Source organism: Hyperolius riggenbachi, chromosome 5 (genome assembly GCF_040937935.1).
Source record: "Hyperolius riggenbachi isolate aHypRig1 chromosome 5, aHypRig1.pri, whole genome shotgun sequence".
In the NCBI taxonomy this organism is placed as follows: Eukaryota; Metazoa; Chordata; class Amphibia; order Anura; family Hyperoliidae; genus Hyperolius; species Hyperolius riggenbachi.
This window is the reverse complement of record NC_090650.1, coordinates 259,662,555-259,679,829: the sequence shown is the minus strand read 5'-3', so window position 1 is coordinate 259,679,829 and position 17,275 is coordinate 259,662,555. Positions and strand designations below refer to the sequence as shown.

The 17,275-nt window shown below is 45.0% G+C and overlaps 1 protein-coding gene and 1 long non-coding RNA gene across 4 annotated transcripts in view; one reads left to right on the top strand and one right to left on the bottom strand.

Moving 5' to 3' along the window:
* The window catches only part of LOC137518684 (uncharacterized), a 95,880-nt gene extending 92,623 nt beyond the window's left edge, over window positions 1-3,257 (bottom strand). For all 3 annotated transcript variants that reach the window (XR_011020869.1, XR_011020871.1, XR_011020872.1), the window contains exon 1: window positions 3,039-3,257. This is a non-coding gene — a long non-coding RNA (uncharacterized lncRNA). The remainder of the gene's footprint in view (window positions 1-3,038) is intronic.
* Window positions 1-17,275, top strand: part of F13A1 (coagulation factor XIII A chain) — a 215,955-nt gene that overhangs the window by 185,711 nt on the left and 12,969 nt on the right. Inside the window, exon 14 of the mRNA XM_068236848.1 lies at window positions 6,809-6,945. Within this exon, the coding sequence (XP_068092949.1) occupies window positions 6,809-6,945 (137 nt within the window). The remainder of the gene's footprint in view (window positions 1-6,808; window positions 6,946-17,275) is intronic.

Sequence of the window (17,275 nt, the reverse complement as noted above, 5' to 3'; positions counted from 1 at the left end):
GGAGGACGGAGAATTCCATTGATCACAGTGGAGAAATGGGATGCAGGAGAAGAGCAAGAGATTGAGGAGTAGACTACATGGGAGGTAAGTATGACCTGTGTATGGTTATTTTGACTTTTTATTTTCAGTTCAGGTTTTCTTTAACTTTTGAGTCAGAGAATAATGCAAATTTTTCGATGCAAAAATTACCTTGTTGAAAACTCTAGCACTTATTACCTCATTAATCAATATTTATTGCCCTAAACTAAATTTGAAAAAAAAAATCTGGGTAAGCAGCCTGGGGCTAGGAGGATTATGATTATGGAAATCATTATTAGAGCAACCTGAGAGACAAGCATGGTTCATTGATAATTCTAGGATATCCTTCCCCATTTATACAAAAAGTTCCTTTTAGGATGGCAGTACACCATCCAAAATTCTCTACCTATTTTTGGCAAAATGAACTTAGAAAAAACTGTAAAATTCTGAGTGATGCAAAATCAACCAAATTTGCTTATGAGCAAATTTCAAGAAGCGACACAGAAAAAAACAGTCCAGTTAACAATATCATCATGGTATTTGAAACACAAAAGTAAAAAAATGCATGCACTGAGAAGCTAGTGTATGTTAATATTCTACAAATGCTCTATTTGGCATTTCACTTACATATATGTGTATGTGGAAAACAATATTATTTTGCTCATTGCATATGTATGTTGGGCTCCTTGTCAGGAAACATTGATTGTACTTGACAGTTTCTCTTTCATTGTATGTATGGCTAGCTTACAGAATACATTTTTATTTCAATTATTTCTAGAAGATATGTTACCTATACATCTGATTATTTACTAGAATCAGCTTGTCTTTATTGAGACTCATTGTTGGTGCATTTATTTGTCAGCTGTGTATCAGATGCAGAAAGGTTTACGGTTGCAACTATATACATACATATACATACAATTACAAATTCTAAGCACACAATAAGTGCTTAAAGAGACACTGAAGTGAAAAAAAAATATAGAATGATTTGTAGGGGCCTGATTCACAAAGCGGTGCTAACAGTTAGCACGCTGGTGAAAAGCCCTTTATCATGCCTAAACTCAGTTTAGGCATGATAAGTTTAGGTGTGATAAGTTTAGGTGTGATAAGTTTAGGCATGATAAGTTTAGGTGTGATAAGTTTAGGCATGGTAAGTTTAAGCGCCAACTGCGTTAGCACCGCAGTGCACAGCTGATCAAAAGTTTTACGCTAGTAAAGTCTGGTGCACTTCGTATAAAGTTTAATGGCGCTGCTGTGCGTGCGGGACTTTGCAAGCGATCTAAACTTATCTAAACTTATCATGCCTAAACTTATCACACCTAAACTTATCATGCCTAAACTTATCACACCTAAACTGGCTTTTCACCAGCATGGTGCAATGGTTATCATGCCTAAAGTCTTTTAGGCATGCTAACTGGGTTAGCACCGCTTTGTGAATCGAGCCCTATGTGTAGTAAAGCTAAGAAATAAAACATTAGGAGCAGAGACATAAGTCTAATATTGTTTACAGTACAGGAAGAGTTAAGAAACTCCAGTTATCTATGAAAAAGAGCCATTGAGCTCCACGACTTACAAAGTCGCAGAAAGCTCTGTCTTCTGAAGCTTGTTATCTCAACTGTCAGTCACTGTATTTTATTTTTCTCTCCAGAAGACAGGTCAATAGTTCACAGCCTGCTCTGTAAAAACATTTAAAATGCTGAGTAGTGTGTAAACTGCAAATATTAGAGAATGATGCAATGTTATAAAAAAATCACTATATAACTGAAAAGAAAAATATGAGACTATTTTCTTTGCTACTAATGTTCTAGCAATTATCAACACTACACAACCAATTCATTATATGATAGTTTTGTTTTGTTTTTTTGCTTCTGTGGCTCTTTAAGTGGGTGAAGTATTTACCTCTTGGAATTGCACTTACAAGAAAAACAAAAACAGATGCGTGTTTTACTTACATCAACATGACACAATTACTGCAGCATGTTTATAATTTTACATTTACAATGTGAAATCCCCCAAGGAATGTAATGTAGGTTAAATGGTAAGGCTGGTGGGCAGGTCTGTCGCTCAACAGCACAGTTAACCTCCCTGCCGTTATAAAAAAATGCTGCGCACGGCAGGGAGGGTGTTTTTTCGCATTATTTTTTTTTTTTTAGCATGTAGCTAGCCTAGCGCTAGCTACATGCTTCCCCCCTCCCTGCGGCGTCCCCCCGAATGCGCCGATCGCCGCCGGCGCATATACCCATCCGGAAATCCCGTTCTGAACGGGATTTCCAGGAGGGCTTCCCCCGTCGCCATGGCGACGGGCGCAATGACGTCACCGACGTCATCGACGTCGTGACGTCAGAGGGAGTCCCGAACCACCCCTCGACGCTGCCTGGCACTGATTGGCCAGGCAGCGCACGGGTCTCGGGGGGGGGGGACACCCTCTGTCGCGGCGGGTTGCGGCGAATCGGCGGGGAGCGGCGGCGATCGTAAGTTACACGCAGCTAGCAAAGTGCTAGCTGCGTGTAACAAAAAAAAAATTATGCAAATCGGCCCAGCAGGGCCTGAGGAATCCTCCGCGGCAGGTTACCCCGAGCTGAGCTCGGGATAACCGGCAGGGAGGTTAAGCCACACTTGGAGCAAAAATTGCTATAAATGAACGACTCATTGTTAAGAATGTGTTTAAAATTTAAAACATAAACCACATCTTAACTGAACGACTAATGAACAATCCACGACATTGCTCGGGCAGTTTAAGTGACCCACATGACGGATCACTTTGGCAGAGAATCGTTCATTGTCAGCAGTATTTACAGCGTTATGGACGATTTTTAAATTATGTTTCAGCAAAGTCTATGACACTTCACCCACACCCTACATCCTTTAACAAGCCTATTGGTTAATGACTGTTTAGCATGTTGGCTGCAGTGTTCTGCCGTCATTTACATCAAATCACTCAAAATCCAATGGCTTTTTATGGAACAATCAGTTATCGATAAATTCACATTATTCTAGAAAGAGGGGAACTTAAAACTCACCTGATTGCCAAATCCAGTGTCTCATCTCCATGGCAACAGGGCTTCACATGACACAATGGTGAGACGTCCCAGTGTATTACATGCTGGCAGCCAATGGGGGAGGGAGAAGAGGAATCCAGCTGCCTGTGCAAGCGGAGTAACAGTGCAAGCGGGCCGGATACAGCACACGTGCAGTAGTTTGTCCTGAGCTGGGCTAGGAGGGAGGGTCCAGTACAGCTTGTTCTTTCATTGAAACTGTACACATTCAGCACCATGGAAAACTACTGCACTGTGGTAAGAGAGCCAATAAGTTCAGTTGACCATGTCACATAATAAGTTGAGTTGAATGTTATCTTACCAGCTCATACATAATATAAATGTAATGTTAGCAGTAATTAATCGACCATCCACTGAGGTGCAGTGACCTGCAATCATTTATGTGCAGATTTTGAAAGAAATACTAAACAATAATGACTCAATTACTAAATTCTCAAGGTATTTCAACTTTATTTGCTAGACAACCAAGGTGTTCTCATACCTAATGGTGTGTGGGATCCCAGGCCAGCTGTAAGATTTAACAGACTCAACTTCATTGTCACTTTAGCTGTGACTCACTGCCAAGTTTCTAGGACATGTTTGTTTCTCCACGCTTTGGCATACTTTTAAACTACGTTGTAATCGGCAGCAAATAAAAGCAACTCCAAGGTCACTCTTATTGCTCCTTGTTTTTCTTTAATGAAAGCTGTTCACCAGAGCCATCCCTGTTCTTAGAACAGCTAATACGTTTTGCCTTTTTACACCTGCAGTTACTGTAAGTTAATCCTCCTATCTACAGTACATCTCACATCATCATCCACCCAAGATTTGCAGCAGCTGATAGGTGACTGGTTACACAAGGATACACAAGGGTACACAAAAATACTGCCAAAGTATTGTTTATATGACTTTAGTACAGTCAAGAGAGGATTCTGAAGTGCAGGGCTGGTGCTACTATAGAGGCAAAGGGGGCAATTGCCCCAGGGCCCCAAAGCCTGTAGGGGCCCCAAGATGTCTCCTTATCTTATCTGTTGCTCCCTGGGGCCTGGGGCCTCTGCAGAGGAGAGGAGCCCCATGTAGCACAGTTTGGGAGGGAGGGTCAGCAGCTGACTCAGCGGCCCAGGAGGGAAATTTGGCTGCAGCAAAGGGCACCTATGCCACTTTTTGGTCATAGGGTGTCTGTTGGGGGCATCCAGGCTAGATTTGCCCTGGGGCCCCATTGCTACTAGAACCTGCCCTGCTGAAGAGGGTCAGTGGACTCTGTAGTGCAGTACAGACCAGAAAAAGATTAAAGGATACTGGATGGGAACTGAATGCAGCATATAAAGTTTTACTTACCTGGGGCTTCTTCCAGCCCATAGATGTCTCTGCGTTCCTCGCTGCAGTTCTGCTGTAATCCAATCTTCTGCTGTCATCACCATAATGGCCGGTGACCCAGCAGAATGCTCCCGTTCTAAGCACAATTGCAAGCGGCACGTGTGCACAACTGCTCATGTACAGAAGCTGCTAACCGGTCGACCCCTGTTACAGAGGTGATGGCAAAGGACTGGATGACAGTGGGAAATGTGGCTGCATTCAGCTAATGTATCCTTTAAGATGAAATGGAGCCTAAGGCAAGGTACTAGTACTTAGGGCCTGATTCACAAAGCGGTGCAAAGTGTTTGCACGCCTATGAAAAGCCCTTTATCACTTTATCGCGATGCGCCCATTAAACCCTATGGGCGCTGCGCGCGGAATTGCGCGATTGCGCGCACAAAACTTGACTTTGCACGCGATAACCAGCACAAAGCGGTGCTAACTCAGCGGTGCAAAGGTTATCACGCCTAAAGTCTTTTAGGCGTGATAACTGAGTTATCACCGCTTTGTGAATCAGGCCCTTAGTGCTTACTCCTATAGTCTTTTTCGGTAAATTGAGGTGGAAATGTGGTCAGAGAAAGTGGCAGCTTGGCCCCTTAATGCCCACAAGGCCTCAGGCAGTTGCCTAGGTTGCTTTGCGGGTGATCCTGCTTTGGTTATATTCAGGTTTGATTATGTTCCAAGGAAAGGTATAGCAAATGTTTGGGTCAAGACTGAGTTAGCATGATGTTCCCATAATGCAATATTCTTGTGGCTTGGCAGACTTGTAGGAGTACCGTATATGCTCGCATACAAGCCGAATTTTTGACCCCCAAAAAGTGAGTCAAAAGTTGGGGGTCGGCTTGTATGCGAGTCATGTACCTGCACCCCCCCCCCCCCCCCCCCCGCGCTCTCCCTCTCCCCCCGCAGCCGCCGCTGCTATTACCTGAGCCGGCGCCGCTTCTTCTATTCCCCTCTCCTGCTCGGTAATTCACAGCAGCACTCTCCGCTGCTGCTGTGATCATGAGAGAGGAAGCCATAGAGAGAGAGCGGTTCCCATAGTAACGGCAATACGCATCGCCGCTACAGGAAGCCGCGCTCTCTCTCTCTATGGTTTCCTTCCTCATGATCACAGCAGCCACGGAGAGTGCTGCTGTGAATTATCGAGCAGGAGAGGGGAATGGAAGAAGCAGCGCCGGCTCAGGTAATAGCAGCAACGGCCGCGGGGGAACGGGGGGGACTACTTACCCATACTGGGGCGCTATACTAGCTATACTGGGGCACTATACTAGCTATACTTGGGTACTATACTAGCTATAATGGGGCGCTATACTAGCTATACTGGGGCACGATACTAGCTATACTGGGGCACTATGCTAGCTATACTGGGCACTATACTAGCTATACTGAGCACTATACTAGCTATACTGGGGTACTATACTAGCTATACTGTAGCACTTTACTAGCTATACTGGGCACTATACTAGCTATACTGAGCACTATACTAGTTATACTTGGGTACTATACTAGCTATAATGGGGCGCTATACTAGCTATAAGCACTATACTAGCTATACTGAGGCACTACCTAACCATACTGGGCACTTTACTAGCTATACTGGGACACACTAGGGAAATAAGGCAGCCAGCATTTCCTACCCCCAGCTTATATGGGGTGCAATCATTTTTTCCCGGTTTTTCAGGTAAAAGTTGGGGTGTCAGCTTATATGCGGGTCGGCTTATATGCGAGTATATATACCTTATGCTGAATAGTAAAGTGTAATAAATGAACCATCTAGGATTTCTGTACCATATTCAGGACAATTTGCAATATATTTCGGCAATTGTAAAGACTAAGTAATGGATTGTAGCTTTAGGAACCTTCAAGTCCTTCTGTAGGAATGTAACTATAAAGTGTTTTTTCCAGCTACAATGTGCTATAACAGAAAAAAAAAATTGAATTGCAATTGGATAGTATTTGTCTTGTACTACAACTTGTACTATTGAATGTCATGACTGTACAGTATCTTGAACTTCTCATGTATATATTTGTTTTGAACTATGTACAGCGCTGCAGAAGATGTTGGCGCTATAAATAAAAAATAATAATAATATCACATAGGAGAAAACTTGGGAGAAAAAGTGTGTTGAGTTATATAGCTACAGGTATACAGAAACAGACCTCACTGTATCTCATGATCACGTCTCCTCACAAAGTAGCCACTATGCAAATGTTTGGACTTTCATGATATAGAGTAGGACTATGATATTTGGAATTTGTATTAAGCTCAATTATTAATATGCACAGAGTAATAAAGCATGCTGGGATTGCTGATGTTTATTGGCTCAAATATTATATGAAGTGGTAAAATTAAGCTCAAAGTCAATGCACCTCTAAAGTTTACTTTTCTTGCACTCTAGACTGTTGGAGAGAAGGTGGTTGGGAAAGAAATGACCGTAGTAATTGAATTCACTAATCCACTGAAGAAAAAACTCCAGAATGTTGTCTTGCGTGTTGGTGGACCAAGTATTATGAAAACCCAAACTCAAATTTTCAAGTAAGATGTGTTAATATATGCATTTTGGGTGCCAATAATTTGATAATAATCTAATATACAAATCTAAGATTATATAAAATGTACTTTAAAATGCTTTTTTTGTGTATGTATATAGTTTTATGTCTAAATCAATTGTTGTAGAACCCTTTTTTCATTGTTTTAAAAAAAAACATAATTTTATCTCAGTCTTCAACATGTGATGGTCTCTCGCCTGCTATATATGTTGTTTGCATGAAAATGCAGGAAATAAACACATTGGGCCCCTTGATTTCAAATACTTCATGCTGTTGACTGTGGGGAGTATCATTCTAATGCCTCTGCTCAGTATGAATCAAAACCTCATAAATACCCTACAAATTTACTAGACAGGTTTATTCCAAACCAAAGCCACTTCCTGCACGGGTATAGCAATACTTCAATCAACACCTTTAACATGCAAAAAACAGAAACAGTACATAGGCTTTTAACTTATTCAACAGTTGTATCAAAGCAGAGGTGCACTAGCTTGTGAGCTACTTTGAAAATTCCTTTGAAAATTAAGAATTGAAAATGATCTACCTGGTAGAATCTACCTATAGATATAAATTACATCAGCAGTACATGCACAGCATGAGTCCATTAGTGAGTACCACAAGCCGCCAGTCAATTAGTTGCATATCATAGAGCCCTCCTCAGTAAACCAAATAGAACAGCGCTTGACCAAATGCAGTAACAAAATCGTGCTTACAATATCGTGATCAGTGTCTGGAAAAATTGTAGTCAGCAGTAGCACAAATGTATGTCTCCCCACCTTGCAACATCATAATCCTCAACACTGCTGTACAAAACTTCAAAACAGCATATCACACTAAGCTCATCAAGTCAAATAGACATAGTATGATGTGCACATCACTCAGGTGGCCTGTATGGGATCTATCCATAAGTCTTTAGTGATCTACTGGTAGATGACAGTCTGTATTAAAGCATTTTCACACTGACCTCCAGTAACACCACCATATGGCCTTGTCAGAGATCTTCTTTGATATATGGTGCTCTTTGACATGCTTCTTTGTGGCATGGCCTGGCATTAAATTGTCTATGCCATTTCCAGTATCAAGTTTAGGTGAAGTCATGAAAAATCTTATGCCTCCACTTAGCAACGTGCAAACCCACAAGTGTCTGTGCATGCCTTCTGATGCAGGTGTATTGTAAGAGCATGATGTATGTTCATGTGAGTTGTGCGTACATGGCCTTACATTTGTGTGTGTTCATCCCTCCAAGATATAACACTCATGTAGAATATTTAAGGCTCCAGAACTTTACCTACCATGTTTGATTATTTCTACTGTATGACCGTAACAAGAGGTTAGTATATGAGTGCAGTTAGCATTTGAAGGTTGGCTTGGATAATTCCTTGCATTGAAGGACATCCTTGACTGTAAATACTAGGATATTGCCGACAATGTTTATTCAGGAAATTTTATATGACTGCCACATAGAGTCGCGAAGGAATATTTTTCCTTTTTAAAGCTAATTACCACAAGCCTTATAAGGATTTTTCACCTCCATCTGGATCAGTTGGGATATGTGTGGGTCTAGGACAGTGATGAATACATTTTTTATTTATTTTTTTGCTGGTTGAACTTGATGGACAGATGTCTTTTGTTCAACCAAACTGTGTAACTATTGGCCTCAAGCGCTATATGTGGCAATAAAGTTGCCCTGCACAGGCAGCACACAGCATTTTCACCAGTACTAATACCACAAAAGCACTGCCCATTAACTCATTGGCAACACACGGTTACCGGGTTAATGCACGTTATCACAGCAATGCACACGTTAACCTGGTGCATAGCCGGTATAGCGTAATGATGGTAAATTTCAGTAGTGCATAATGCATCTGGCCGCATGTAACTATATCTTCTGTACCTTGTTACCTGTCCTATTTATTTTATTCATTTATTTATTGTATTTATAAAGCGCCAACATATTATGCAGCGCTGATGATCTTTTGCCCGATTCTTTCTCAGTGGCCCCTGCAATGGCTGATGCCTGCTGCCTGGGTCCTGAAGACTTGGTTGACAATGTCCTTTGGCACTTAGACCTTATGCTTCAGTTTATGCGATATCAATTGAATCAGTCGGGCCCATCATTCTCCAGGTCATTCGCCCACCAGTTCTGTGATTCAGTTGTGACAGAGGAACTCAGTATAGGCACAGAAGAAGTGTATTTAAACAATCATCTTGTCTGTAACTATGTATTAAGAGTGATAAGTAACATCTCTATTCTGATGGCTCAGCATTTTATTATGAAGCATTCATCACCATATTTTCTTCTAGGCATAGAGGAATATATCATGTATAATCCCTTCTTAAAAATATGAAAAAATAATTTATTGCCCTTTTCCCTCTGATGTTTTCCAGATGATGTTTTATTTATTTCCTAGTTTATGTGCACACTAAGAGATGATTACTAAAAAAAAAAGTAGTTTAAGTACTAGTCTGTATTCACTTCACTACCTCATCAGATTTATAGCACATTTATGTTTTTTAATAATGTATGTGTAATCAATTACATTATCTCTGCCCCAGCACAGTAACATAATTTTAATTTTCACATTTTGATTTGTGCATGGAATGTCTTCTTACAGCTCCATAGAGTTTATTTATATAGCATCATCATATTCCATGATGCTTTACAATTAAAGTTATATTTATTGCACAATAAATGCAAGGCTTGCATGATCAGACAAGGGCAATACAGGTAACACAGTTGTTCAGGAAGCCTTGCAAAATGAACAGCTGTATGAAATAGTAAAGTATATACAGTAATACCAAAAAACACTAGAACAGAGAACCTTATGAGCTTATGATCTAAGAGGATTAATGGAAACAAACAACGGGAGGTAAAGGGACCCTTAGTCAATTGACTTGCTCTCCTAACTTTTCTCCTAGAAGATAACTTTTAATATTATGTATAAAATAACTTTTCAGCATTCTGCAGTTGAAAATGTACCAAAAAGTAGGTGAAACAGTACTGTTAAAATTATTCTGAATATGTTGCTGGAAGTGTAAAAGGCATTTTATGGATAAGGTGTGAAAATATAATCTAGGAGAAAATTTGGAAGAAAATGGGGATTAAATATAGGCCCGTGACTCTTTAACCTAAGTGTTTATTTAAAGTCAATGGGAATCGGAAAAAAAAAATCAGCAAGATACTTACCTAAGGAAAGGGAAGGCTTTGGGTCCTACAGAGTCTTTCCACTCCTCTCCTAGTCCCCTCCATTAAGCACTGACTCCCCCGTTTGAATCCCCCATTACGGGGGACTTTGGAAGTCTTTGGGAGCTGAATCCTCTCGAAGACAGGCGGCTATATACTGTGCACGCGCGAGTGCGCGAAAGAGGGCACCCGCGCATGCGGAGTATGGAGTGGCCCGTCTTCAAAGAAGACTTCTGAAGCCTCCTTTGGCAGCAGAGAGAGCAGTATTTTATCAAATTGGTTGAATACTGATACTGGGGAGCCAGCGCTGGAACGGAGACCAAGAGAGGAGAAGGCTCTATAGGACCCAGAGCCTTCCTTCTCCTTAGGTAAGTATCTTACTGTTTGTTTTCTTTAACAGTTCCCATTGACTTTAAAGAGGAACTGTAATTAAAAAAAATCCCTCTGGGGGATACTTACCTCAGGAGGGGGAAGCCTCTGGATCCTAACGAAGCTTCCCCCGTCCTTCTCCCTCCCTCCGTTAGCCTGCCCGAGTTCCCCGAAGTGCTACGAGGTAAATATTTACCTACCTCGATTCCGCGCAGGCGCACTAGCCACTCTTCCTTCGGGTTAAGGCAGAAATAGCCGAACCCAATTGATCTGCTCTACTGCACAGAGGCGAGTCCTTTTGTGCCTGCGCAGTAGAGTGGACACGATCGTGTTGGGCTATTTCCGCCTAGCCCGAATGAAGAGCCGCTAATGCGCCTGCGCTGGATCCTGGAGCGGCTTGTCAGGGGAGGATTGCGGGAGGATTTGGGGGAGCCAGCGCTGCATTCCCTACAGCTACAGGGGTGGGGGGAAGCCTCATTGGGACCATGAGGCTTCCCCCTCCCAAGGTAAGCATCCCCCATGAGGGTTTTTTTTTATTACAGAGTCACTTTAAGCTAAAGCTTGGTTAAAACTTGGGTCTTTAACCTGTTTAAAAAGGGGGTTGTGATTGCTTTCCTAGATATCGGGGATAAAACTATGATATTTCAGTAACTGGCTAACATGCCCTTGAGCAGATTACTGTGAATACTTTGTTGAAGATGTGAGTTTTATGGTTGTATTTGATGATTTCAAGGATAAGCAAGTGGTAATTAAAACCAATTGTGGCAAGGAGATCTAGAAGTGGGGAGAGACTTGTAGCAAATCAATCCTACATGGAGGTGCCTAGACTGAGTGAGAGAAGACTACTTGTATAGATTATGTTCCATCTGATATGCTATCTGTAAATTACTGCAGAGATGTACAGTATGAAAAGCCCTGATGAGAGAACTTTGTAGGTAATGCGGGGAATACACGGCTCGATTCTGAGTCATTTAGATGGCTTGATAGATCATTTCCGACATGTCCGATCTCCTGCCCGATCGTTTCTGTGCTCGATTCTGCATTGAGAACAATGGAAAAAGATAAGAAAAACGAGCGGAAGATAAGAGAATCGCCCGTAGAATCGAGCGGCAAAAACAATCAGGCGCAGAATCGAGCAACAGAATCGACCCGCAGGCGCGGAGCTAGGGGGGGTCGGGGTAGGACAAGTGCCCCGGGGCGCCGGGTCCCCAAGGGCGCCCAGCTGAGCTTCGGGGGGTTTTTTTTTGGCTGAGGGGAGCAGCGCAGAGAAGAGAGAGAGCTGTGTGGACGGTGGGGAAGGGGGGCCATCTCCCCCCTCCTTCCCTCACCTTAGGTGCTCTCTCTCTCCCTCGCTGTCCCCTCCAATGTCTGTCCGGTGGCTGGCAGCGGCGGGCGGAACTCACCTCCGTCACGCTCCAGCGCCGCGTCGGAACACCGGCCGGAAGTTCGGGTGCGCAGCCGCTGCTCTGGTCTGGACCAGACCAGAGTAGCGGCAGATCCATCCGGCGCTGCGACGAGACGGAGGTAAGTTCCGCCCGCCGCTGCCAGCCACCGGACAGACATTGGAGGGGACAGCGAGGGAGAGAGAGCAGCTCTTCCTCTTCTCTGCGCTGCTCCCCTCCTGCTGGGGAGGGGGACACCTGGCTACCTACTCTGGGCACCTATACCTCTGGCTACCTACTCTGGGCACATATACCCCTGGCTACCTACTCTGGGCACATATACCCCTGGCTACCTACTCTGGGCACATATACCCCTGGCTACCTACTCTGGGCACATATACCGCTGGCTACTGGCTACCTACTCTGGGCACCTATACCTCTGGCTACCTACTCTGGGCACATATACCCCTGGCTACTGGCTACCTACTCTGGGCACCTATACCTCTGGCTACCTACTCTGGGCACATATACCCCTGGCTACTGGCTACCTACTCTGGGCACCTATACCTCTGGCTACCTACTCTGGGCACATATACCCCTGGCTACTGGCTACCTACTCTGGGCACATATACCCCTGGCGACCTACTCTGGGCACATATACCCCTGGCTACCTACTCTAGGCACATATACCCCTGCCTACATATATTGGGCACATATACCCCTAACTACATATACTGGGCATATACCCCTGGCTACCTACTCTGGCCACATATAACCCTGGCTACCTACTCTGGGCACATATACCCCTGCCTACATATAATGGGCACATATACCCCTAACTACATATACTGGGCATATACCGCTGGCTACCTACTCTGGGCACATATACCCATGGCTACATATATTGGGCACATATACCCCTAATTACATATACTGGGCATATACCCCTGGCTACCTACCCTGGGCACCTATACCCCTGGCTACCTACTCTGGGCACCTATACCCCTGGCTACCTACTCTGGGCACATATACCCCTGGCTACCTACTCTGGGCACATATACCCCTGGCTACCTACTCTGGGCACATATACCTCTGGCTACCTACTCTGGGCACATATACCCCTGGCTACCTACTCTGGGCACATATACCCCTGGCTACCTACTCTGGGCACATATACCCCTGCCTACATATACTGGGCATATATACCCCTGGCTACATATACTGGGCATATATACCCCTGGCTACATATACTGGGCATATATACCCCTGGCTACATATACTGGGCATATATACCCCTGGCTACATATACTGGGCATATATACCCCTGGCTACATATACTGGGCATATATACCCCCTGGCTACGTGGACTGGGCATATATACCCCCTGGCTACATATACTGGGCATATATACCCCTGGCTACATATACTGGGCATATATACAACCTGGCTACGTGGACTGGGCATATATACCCCCTGGCTACTTATACTGGGCATATATACCCCTGGCTACATATACTGGGCATATATACCCCTGGCTACATATACTGGGCATATATACCCCCTGGCTACATATACTTGGCATATATACCCCTGGCTACATATACTGGGCATATATACCCCTGCCTATATATACTGGGCATATATACCCCCTGCCTACATATATTGGGCATATATACCCCTGGCTACATATACTGGGCATATATACCCCCTGGCTACGTGGACTGGGCATATATACCCCCTGGCTACATATACTGGGCATATATACCCTTGGCTACATATACTGGGCATATATACCCCTGGCTACATATACTGGGCACATATACGCCTGACTATATATACTGGGCACATATTATTCTCCTGGCTACATATACTGGGCATATATACCCCTGGCTACATATACTGGGCATATATACAACCTGGCTACGTGGACTGGGCATATATACCCCCTGGCTACTTATACTGGGCATATATACCCCTGGCTACATATACTGGGCATATATACCCCTGGCTACATATACTGGGCATATATACCCCCTGGCTACATATACTTGGCATATATACCCCTGGCTACATATACTGGGCATATATACCCCTGCCTATATATACTGGGCATATATACCCCCTGCCTACATATATTGGGCATATATACCCCTGGCTACATATACTGGGCATATATACCCCCTGGCTACGTGGACTGGGCATATATACCCCCTGGCTACATATACTGGGCATATATACCCCTGGCTACATATACTGGGCATATATACCCCTGGCTACATATACTGGGCACATATACGCCTGACTATATATACTGGGCACATATTATTCTCCTGGCTACATATACTGGGCATATATACCACTGGCTACATATACTGGGCACATATATCTCTGGCTACATATACTGGGCACACATACCCCTGCCTACATATACTGGGCACATATACCCCTGGCTAACTGTTCTGTGGACATCTCTACCCCTGGCTACCTGTTCTGGGGACATCTATACCGCTGGCCACCTATTCTGGGGACATCTATACTGCTGGCCACCTATTCTGGGGACAACTATAGACCTGGGGCTACCTATTTTTGGGGAACCACGTCAGATTGAGTGTATTTTGGAGAACTGCTGCCAGGTGAGAGGCGTCTACCATATTAAGGGGGCATTCAACCTATTTATGTGAAATGCTGTCTATTTATGTGACTCATGACTGCTGAATTTGTCTTTTTGGGGGCCTCATGGTTACTGAATTTGTCTTGTTGGGGGCCTCATGATTTGTTGGGGGCCTCAAGATCGCTGAATTTGTCTTGTTGGGGGCCTCATGATTGCTAAATTTGTCTTGTTGGGGGCCTCATGATTGCTGAGTTGGTTATGTTGGGGGCCTCATGATTGCTGAATTTGTCTTGATGGGGGGGGCTCATGATTGCTGAATTTGTCTTGGAACATGCTGGAAGGTACATACTGAGGGAGGGTGGGTGAGCGTGAGCCTGCTAACCTCCATATACATTTGGCTCCACCCATAACCACGCCCACAATTATTATGTGACCACGCCCCTTTTTGGCGCGGCGCGCTATGCGCGCCTCAACCTTGACTTTGGGGGGGCGCATTAATAGTCTTTGTCCCCGGGCGCTGAAAATCCTAGCTACGCCTCTGTCGACCCGTGTATTCCCAGCATAAGAGTTAGAAGTTTGAAATTTCCTTATAGTGTGACAGGCTGCCAAGAAAGAAAATAAAGTGGTGCAGCACTTAAGGAATGACAAGAAAAGCTGGTGTGTTCAGTATGGCTATCAGGGCCGGATTTGTACTCTTTACCGCCCAAGGCCACTGTCACCAGCCGTTCCCCCTTCCGTATAGGTAGCGAGATAACCCATCCCCCCTTCCTTCCAGTATAGGTAGCCAGATGACCGCTCCCCCCTTTCCCCCCAGTATAGGTAGCCATATGACTCCCTTAATCCCTCCTTTTCCCACCCCAATTTCAGTATAGGTAGCCAGCTCACCTTCACACCGCAGCAGCCATCAGTGTCACTCGGCTCATCTCCAGTGCAGAAGCTTCCTCTTCCTTTCCGTCTCCAATGCTGTCCAAGTCCATATCCGCAGGCCACAATGCAAACGTGCCCAGAGAGCAAGATGGCTGCTGCACAGGCGGCTAGCAGCAGAGTATCACGGTCATGGACTCGCCTAATCTCCCTGCATTAAAGCATTAGCAAGCTTGCAAATGCTGCACCAGTTTAGCCTGTTGCTTTGGTGTCCTTGCTCCTGTGGTGCCCTAGGCCATGCCCTAGACGGCCTTTGGCCTAAATCTGGCAGTAATGGCTATACCCGTATATGTTGCAAGGGTGACCTGCAAACATTATTTCATCTTGATTTTGTCTTTTTGTGCATGTACAGCACAGTTGTTACATAGTGTACCTCCCAGAAGCTGGTAGATGGGAGTACCAACATCGTATAATATACAGTAGATTAGTGAAGGTGATTAAATGTGTGACAAATGCTCCTGTCCTGTGCAGATAATTACTCTTGCAACAAGGTGGAGTTTCGAACAATACTCATGGTAACAGTTCCCCAGAGTACATAAAGTATTCTTGCCAGGTTTGAAATGAGGAACAATTTAAACTTGGAGACAATAATATTAGTCCACATGACAGCCCAGGGGCCCCAGGTCTCTCTCACTCACTGGGGCCCCCAAACCACCATGCGACACCCAGAGGGAAGTGCAGGCAAGCCCTGGACCTCTCACCTCCAGGGAACTCACCCCACCACCTCTAAACTGAATGCCAACTGCAACAAACACAATTGCTAACTTCCAGTCAGAGCAATATCCTGCCTCTATCTGGCCAGCAGACGCCTGTCAGCCAATCAGGTGCACTGTCATACACCCCCTGCCTGCCGCACCATACCCAGCAGGAATTACATAGATTAGCATTCAGGTGGGAGGCCTCGGCTGGACGCAATCGTGAATTGCGTCGTTTAACAGGGACGCCCCGTGCAGGCACATCTCCCACACGGTCCCCTCCCCAACCACTCACCCGTCAACCGCACCGTAGAAGCCGCAAAAAATAAAATTTAAAATCACAAACACTGGTCCACATGACAGCCCAGGGGCCCCAGGTCTCTCTCACTCACTGGGGCCCCCAAACAACCATGCGACACCCAGAGGGAAGTGCGGGCAAGCCCTGGACCTCTCACCTCCAGGGAACTCACCCCACCACCTCTAAACTGAATGCCAACTGCAACAAACACAATTGCTAACTTCCAGTCAGAGCAATATCCTGCCTCTATCTGGCCAGCAGACGCCTGTCAGCCAATCAGGTGCACTGTCATACACCCCCAGCCTGCCGCACCATACCCAGCAGGAATTACATAGATTAGCATTCAGGTGGGAGGCCTCGGCTGGACGCAATCGTGAATTGCGTCGTTTAACAGGGACGCCCCGTGCAGGCACATCTCCCACACGGTCCCCTCCCCAACCACTCACCCGTCAACCGCACCGTAGAAGCCGCAAAAAATAAAATTTAAAATCACAAACACTGGTCCACATGACAGCCCAGGGGCCCCAGGTCTCTCTCACTCACTGGGGCCCCCAAACCACCATGCGACACCCAGAAGGAAGTGCGGGCAAGCCCTGGACCTCTCACCTCCAGGGAACTCACCCCACCACCTCTAAACTGAATGCCAACTGCAACAAACACAATTGCTAACTTCCAGTCAGAGCAATATCCTGTCTCTATCTGGCCAGCAGACGCCTGTCAGCCAATCAGGTGCACTGTCATACACCCCCTGCCTGCCGCACCATACCCAGCAGGAATTACATAGATTAGCATTCAGGTGGGAGGCCTCGGCTGGACGCAATCGTGAATTGCGTCGTTTAACAGGGACGCCCCG